Below are 7896 nucleotides of genomic sequence, written 5' to 3'. Positions count from 1 at the left end.
TTAATTTCTTTACTAATAGGAATTTTTGCTCTAGTTATTGTTTTTTAGTTTTTATTTATTATTATAAATCTTTGCTCTAGTTGTTCAAGCAAGTGTCGCTCTACTCCGACTTTTACACAATTTTTTAAATATTTTTTCAAGTGTGAAGCTTTCACAGTGCGGTTTCGCTTCCACCAAATTTGAAGGAGAATTTTCAAAAATGTTTCATTCAAAATTGGAACTAGATGAGTTCTATAACTCATATAGTCACTATATAATAATATAAGTTATTCATAACGATAGCAGAAAATAGCTATCCAGTCAAGGTAATTTTAAATTAATTTTTTGACTAATTGGATTTTTCACTTCCGAAATCCGACAGTTTCAGTTTAGTCTCACTTTTCTCGGAATTTTTGGCACTCAAAATAAGAGGGCCGCTTTGTGCACCATTCAAGACAGGAAACTTTGTTCGACAGTTTCAATTTTAGTTTCACGTTTTTTTCTGAAATTTTACGAGTTTTTTAAGCTTCAATCTTCAAAGGGCAGCTTGGCTTCCACCGGGTTTGCACGAGATTTTTCCAAAATGTGCCCCAAGTGGTGATCAGTGAAGGGGTCGCTTTGGGCATCACTAAATAGGAAAAACTTTGCTTTATTAGCTGCGCGATTTAGTCTCACTTTTCCCAAATGTTTTAATTTCTTTAAATTTTCAAGCTGGAAGGTGCAAATTGGCTCTCACCGCGATTGCAAAACTTTTTTCAAAAAATTGTCACTCTAAATGGCGATCATCCAGAGGGCCGGTTTAGGCATCTCTCAATAGAGGAAGCTTTGCTCTATTAGTCAGGTTAGTTTCGATTTAGTCTCACTTTTCCTGAATTTGTCGGAGGTTTTTAAGGTTCAAGTTTCCAAAATGAGTTTAGCTTTTACCGGGATTACAACATATTTTTTAAAAAATTTACACAAAACTGGGATAAGTGAGAGAACCTGTTTGTGCATCACCCACGAGAGAAAACTTTGCTCTATTAGTTTCGCTAGTTTGAATGTAGTTTCATTTTGCGAATTTTTAAAGCTTCAAAGTGCAAATTTGGATTGCGAGCAGTGAGATTGAAAGCGATTTTCATACTCAAAATCATGATTAGTCAGGTTTTAGTCTTGATATTGTTCAATAGAAGAAAATTTGTTTTATTTGTCGAGCCAGTGTCAATTTAGTTTCCCTTTTTCTAAATTTTTGGAAGCCACTCACGTTTCAAGTGTAAAAGTGCAATATGGAATTTTACGAGTTTGCGATTTTTCAAAAATTTGCCTACTAAAAACTGGGATCAGCGAACGATCCGCTTTCTGCATCACTCAAGAGAGGAAACTTTGGTCTATTTGTCCTGTTAGTTTCATTTAAGTTTCACTTCTTTCTTGATTTCGGCAATTCAAGTTCCRAGCTKCAAAGTGCAGTTTGRATTTCAYCTGGTTTGCRARAKATTTTTCAAAARWTTKTACTWAAAACTRGGRRCWGAGAGAGAGAGAGCTTTACACACGCGAGGAAACTTTGATCTGTTAGTTCCGCTAGTTTCAATTTAGTCTCATGCTTTTCTGAGTTCTTRGGAGTTTCTTAAGTGTCAAGTTTCAAAGTGCWATTTGGATTTCAGGRGTTCRMAAACKATTTTCCAAAAATTTGTTTCTAAAAAGTGAKATYATGGAACGATCCGCTTTCTGCATCACTCAAGAGAGGAAACTTTATTCTATTTGTGCTGTTAGTTTCATTTAAGTTTCACTTCTTTCTGAAATTCGGCGATTTCTCGAAGTTCCAAGCCGCCTAAGTGCAGTTTCTCTTTCACAATTGGGAATAGGTGGAGTCATTATTTGAGCACCTTTGCATAGATCAAGCTTTGTGTTCTATTTCTTCTCTAAATATTGCTTTGCTCTCGCTGTTCTTGAATTTTTTAGATATTTTTAAGTTCATGATGTTGAAAATTGATCTTAGCTTCCGACATGTTTGGAAAAGTTATTTAAAAAAATCTTTACACAAAATGAGAATCAGCCAGGGCCTGTTATTCGAAAGAAGAAATTTTACTCCATTTATGCTGCTAGTCTCGCTTTAGTCTCAGTTTTCTTCAATTTACTACCGACTTTTAAGTTCCAGGGCCTGAAAATGCAGTGTGACTTTCTCTTCGTTTGCAAGATGTTTATCATTTTATCAAAAATTCTTCACTCAAACTGGGTTTGAGGTAAGGGGCTGCTTGCACTCATTAGAGAAAACTTTAGTCTATTAATTCTGCCAGGGTCAATTTACTCTAATATTTCATCAGTTATTGAGAGTTTTTAAAGTTTCACTCCTTGACTCTTCCCCAAAGGGCAGTTTGATCTTGACCACGTTGAACAGAAATGAGTATATTTTCAAGTTAGTCAAGTAGTTAAGTTTCCAAAAACCGCGCAAGTGCAGTCACTAATGGTTTCATGCATTCGGGAACTTTTAAGACGAAAAACTCTGGAAAAAAGACTGATTGCAAGAAGGGTAAAGAGAGCGACAATGATGTAGCTAATGTGGGCTAAATGCGAATCAGTTATTTGCGGGGAAATCCGATTAATGTTAAGCAGTTGCTGGGAGAAAAACTTTACTAAGTTATAGAAATAGGGACGGCACTGGTTTGGCTACAAAAGCCGTGTTGCCGGCTTTGTATATGCAATTTTAAAACCGACTTGTTTATTGCCATAAGTATACACGATAACACTGGGTGATTTCTTTGTGGATCTGCATTATATTTCAGATTTTTCGAGTTTTTGTGTCAATCCTTGTCTAATGCTGAATGATGTCAAATTTCCTCAAAATTCCCTAGAATTCGGCTGAAAGTCCAAAAATCGCTAATGGCTCGCTTACCGTTGGTTTTAAGGAAAAAGTTAATACTATATTTTTTATGAGTATTGGCTTTCTTACTTCATTCAGAAGTGGTTCATCATTTTTGATTTTGAAGCTATTTAGGCTTTTTCGCAAATCGCAAAATGATGCGGCTTAAAGAAACTTCTTAGCGAGTAGCTTTTGAGCGACCGGATATTTTATAAAGACTAAGTTTTCTCGATAGGAAGCGTAATTTTCGAGAAAAAAGTTATTCGCCAAATTTTCTGACACTCATCGTTCCATAGGCAGAAAATAGACGAGAAAGTGGGTAGGTTTGTTTCAGAAATTTTTCCCCATGGCCTAGGCGGTAAAAAAGCAAACTTTGTGCACTGGCAAAAATCCGAAAAACTCGCGAATTCTTCTATTTGGTTCTTTAAATATACAGAAATTCTAAAGGAATTTTCGGTCAAAGAAATCAAATTATTTTTAAAAGTTTTTCCTTCACTAATCGTCCTATTTGGACAAAATGCGTGCCAAAGTGAGTTGAGTTTAGTTCGGAAAAATTCCTTCGGATGAACAAGGAAAACTTCAAAGTCCTTCAAATCTCCGTATAATCGGCTCAATTTAACTTAACTAAAGTTTTTCAGTTACTTTCAACAGATTCGAAACGAATCTAATGACGGGGGCCAAAAAAAGTTCCCAAATTGAGCCTCATATTGAAGAAGGTCGTTTATTAGTCGCTTTAGATAGAAAGTGAATCGCATCTTTTTTACGATTTTTGCTTCTTCTGTCCGGTGGTGAACTTAGAATTTTTGCATCAGTTTTGGTTTTAGAAATATGTAGATTCAAACAACATACGACTTGCTTCATCCAGTCGATGTATTATTGTGATTTTTATCCCAAAAAACGTTGGAAACTGTCCGATATGTCACCTTCCTACCAGTGCCGTGCGCGAAGGGCTCGGCACAACAAACACATTAGACTTCAATCGACGTCAAAGTTGTGCCGAACTCTCAAACTAGAAATAAGACAATTTAGAAGGTTTTTTGTCGTAAAATCAGTCAACATCGACATACAAAATCGGCAACGTTTTACGCAGGAAATTCGTCAAGTTTTTCATACTTGCCACGCAGAAGTGCGGTTATTTCTTCGAATTTTCCGGTTCCATTTACGATTATTTGAGAATGGAATTCAGATTTGAAATATTCCAGTTTGCTTATCAGTTTCCCGGCATTTTGCGGTCAAAAACTGGCAGCAACCCAAATGTGGACTTGAAAGCGCAATTTTTTGCATCGAGGAACTTTGAAAAACACTTGAAATTTGTGTAATTTTCAATTTATTTTCAATATCTAATTTACATATAAATACATAAAATAAAAACAAAAGTCCTACGTACTTTGCTAACAGGAAGGACGGAATATAAACAACAAAATGTTAGTTAAACTATCGGGTAAAGTCTGGTTTCTTAGGTGGGAAACTTTGGAAAATCAGCTGCATTAAGCTCGAACAGTGACAGAACCGACTGCGCATCATGCAAAGCGTCCCACCGCGCTCTAAACTATCATCTAAGTTCTATGAATGCTATTTTTACATCGACGAAACTACACAGTTCATCATTTACTTTAGTTCCATATTCATCCGATCTTTGGTACATAAAAGCTGAGGAGGAAAACAATCTGAAAAACATGAAACTAAACGGGACACAGTAGGTAGGTAGGTACTAAAGTAAGTTATGGACGGTCAGAAAAATACCAAAAAGAGACACAGTAATGAAACTTCAGTAGTACCACATACGGTCTTTTATCACGCAACCTCGATCTGATCCAAGGTTCAGTGCAGTCACCACTGCAGAAGCAGCTGGGGATCCGTGGGCGGGCTGCTGTGCGCTGCAGCTGAGTATTCGGGATCTGTGGGGGGCCAGTAAGGGGGGTAGCGGGGCCCTGCCTCTTGGCGCACGCTGCAAGGGTTGAACGCCGTGGGTGGCGGGTACCTGGAAATTTTCTTATTTTTATTGCGTTCTGAGCAACGGCCGCGCCCCATTTGCGCCCAAACTGTTTAAAATAACCAATCAGTCGTTTCACCTCAGGTGTCTAGAACGGTCTTGCGCTCATCCAGTTTTCTTCGAATTTCTAACCTCTAAAGAGATACAAGTAAAAACCGCTAATATTTTCAAAACGGTTGAAAAATCGCAACGAGTCAAAAAACCATTTCGAAAGTCGAGTTTTAGTTTTAGGTACGTTTTCACTTATTATTAGCAAACGATTGGAACTAGTTGAATAATGATTAAGACCTTTTCTGTAGAGCATCTCAAGAACTGTCTTGTACCAACTCACTTCGATCAGAAATTCCTAACATCTAAAGTCTTGAATGATACCTTTCGAAGGGCTCTTCATTGCAACGACAGTTTATCAGAAATTTCTGACCTCAAAAATGATTGAGTCAAAAATGGATGAACTCTTGCCCATTTTTATTTAACCTTTTCCTAACCTCCAAAGAGGTAGAAACAGACATACTCTAAAACAGCACAAATTTGGTGATTTCTTGTCCATTTTCACTTATATCTCGCAAATGATTGGAACTAGTTGAATAATGTTTAAGACCTTTTCTGTAGAGCATCTCAAGAACTGTCTTTCACCAACTCATTTCGATCAGAAATTTATAACCTCTAAAGAGGAAGAAGCAAAAACACGGTTCAAACTATCTGAAGCTTGAATGATATCTTTCGAATAGCTCTTCTTTGCAACTACAGTTTATCAGAAATTGCTGATCTCAAAAATGATTGTGCCAAAAATTGATGAATTCTTGCACATTTTCATCTAACCTTTTCCTAACCTCCAAAGAGGTAGAAACAGAAATACTCTAAAACAGCACAAATTTGGTGATTTCTTGTACATTTTCATTTATATCTCGCAAATGATTGGAACTAGTTGAATAATGATTAAGACATTTTCTGCAGATCATCTCAAGAACTGTCTTCTACCAACTTACTTCGATCAGAAATTCCTAACCTCTAGAGGAAGAAGCAAAAGTACTAAGAACGCTCATATCTAGGAAACGATTCAAACTATCTTGAATGATACCTTTCGAAGGGATCTTCCTTGCAACTACAGTTTACCACAAATTCCTGACCTCAAAAATGATTAAGCCAAAAATTTATGAATTCTTGCACATTTTCACCTAACCTTTTCCTAACCTCCAAAGAGGTAGAAACAGAAATACTCTAAAACAGCACAAATTTGGTGATTTCTTGTACATTTTCACATATATCTCGCAAATGATTAGAACTAGTTGAATAATGATTAGGACCTTTTCTGTAGAGCATCTCAAGAACTGTCTGATCAATTCACTTGGATCAGAAGTTCCTAACCTCTAAAAGGATAGTAGAAAATGTACTAAACAGGGCTCATATTAAATCGGAAACGGTCCAAACTATTTGAATGGTAAATGACACTATTTCAAAAGCTTCTCTTTGCAAGTACGGTTTACCCGAAATTACTAACCTCAAAAAAGGTAGAGCCAAAAAAAAAGAATAAGCATTGAGAGCATTTTCAAAAGGAAATTTTCTGAACTCAATTTCTAATTTGTCCAACTATAAAATGGGCGTCCTAAGCAGAATTTCGCGCTTTTCCAATCATTTGCTGATAAGGTTTCAATCAAAATTATCACAAAAGTGTCTATTGTTCCAGATTTTCCACATTTTCATGCATAAAAGTGCACATCTAAAAGAATTTGCACTCACTGACCACAAATTTTTAATCTCTAAAGAGATGGATGCAAGAATAGGAAAAAGCGCTCAAACCACGGAAACATTTATGAGTTTTTGCATATTGTGATTTATATCCGACACATGGTTGGAACTATTAGGGCCTTTCGAATAGAGCAACTCAAGAACTGTCTTTCATCAACTGTTTGATCAGAAATTCCTAACCTCTAAAGACAAAGAAGCAAAAAGTATAAAAAACAGCTCACATCTATGGAACGGTTTAAACGATCTGGATGATGAATTATTCCTTTTCCAAAGAACATTCCAACAGCTTCTCTTTGCAACTAACTTGGGTTTCTAACCTTAAAAGAGATAAAGGTTTTGAGACTTGAATTTTATAAAACGGGCTTGATCCCTAACCTCTAAAAACCTAGACCCAAAACTGGACACACTTCTCATGTTGATCAAGATCTCAGGGTTCAGTGTTTACAATCAGTCATTTGTCAAATGTCTTGCGCTAAAACCACTAGCAACGTTGCCAAACTACCGAAATTGTCTCTGAAAAACCCAAATTTTGTCATATTGTTTCAACCTACCCTTGTTGCGGATAACCGCCAGTCTGGCACGTAGTGTAAGAACTGAGCTGACTGGGCCCCATCCACGTGGGCTCATACCGGGAATAAGGAGGCGGATAGGCAGAGGGCGACGAGAAAATGTTTCGTGTGAGAGGCGTCAGACTGTGCTGCCCCAGCGCATCCCCAAAGAACGCCTTCGGATAAGGCGGCGCAGTGCGGTAGTGCCGCTTCATCCTCTTCCTCCTTCTGAAGTTGCCGTGCTCGAACATGTCCTTGTATTGCGGATCCAACGTCCAGTAGTTGCCTTTGCGCTCGCCGCCACCCTCCCGAGGCACCTTCACAAAGCACTCGTTCAGGCTGAGATTGTGCCTGATCGAGTTCTGCCACCCCTTGCGGTTCCGCTCAAAGTACGGAAACTTGGAGATAATGTACGAGTAGATTTCTGAGAGCGTCGCTCTGTTCATGTGCGAGGATTGGATCGCCATGGCGATCAGCGCTACGTATGAGTAGGGCGGCTTGCTATTGGTCGGCGTGGTGGACGAAGAGGGCTGCGGCTGCGGTGAGTGGCTGGAACTGGCGCTCGGCGCTCTTGCCACCTCCTCGGGAGTGGCTGGCGAGGAATGTGAGGCGTTGCTGTGGTTGCTCAGAACGCTGGCCTGAGCGCTGCTCAGGCTGTAGTTGGGCGAGGGTGGCAGACCTGAAACAAAACACACTGATTAACGCCTGCTGGTATTAAAACCATTTGTGACCTAGATTGGACAAACACGAATGATGGAAGAATAATGGACAGAATTTCAATAGAAACTCATTTGATT

The 7896-nt window shown here is 38.2% G+C and overlaps 1 protein-coding gene and 1 long non-coding RNA gene across 2 annotated transcripts in view; one reads left to right on the top strand and one right to left on the bottom strand.

Moving 5' to 3' along the window:
- LOC125503007 overlaps positions 1-7896 on the top strand; it is a 58613-nt gene that overhangs the window by 18235 nt on the left and 32482 nt on the right. The gene's annotated exons all lie outside the window — the stretch shown is intronic.
- The window catches only part of LOC109540784 (forkhead box protein I2), a 41556-nt gene continuing 37782 nt past the window's right edge, over positions 4123-7896 (bottom strand). Inside the window, exons 3-4 of the mRNA XM_019909260.2 lie at positions 7103-7778; positions 4123-4793 (exon numbers count right to left, since the gene is read on the bottom strand). Coding sequence (XP_019764819.1) covers positions 4643-4793; positions 7103-7778 — 827 coding nt within the window. The 3' untranslated portion in view covers positions 4123-4642. The remainder of the gene's footprint in view (positions 4794-7102; positions 7779-7896) is intronic.

The sequence above is a fragment of the Dendroctonus ponderosae genome, unplaced genomic scaffold (assembly GCF_020466585.1).
Source record: "Dendroctonus ponderosae isolate FM_Combo_2020 unplaced genomic scaffold, Dpon_F_20191213v2 Dpon_F_20191213_11, whole genome shotgun sequence".
Classification (NCBI taxonomy): domain Eukaryota; kingdom Metazoa; phylum Arthropoda; class Insecta; order Coleoptera; family Curculionidae; genus Dendroctonus; species Dendroctonus ponderosae.
Note: the sequence above shows the minus strand (reverse complement) of the source record. Positions and strands in the feature narration are given on the sequence as shown.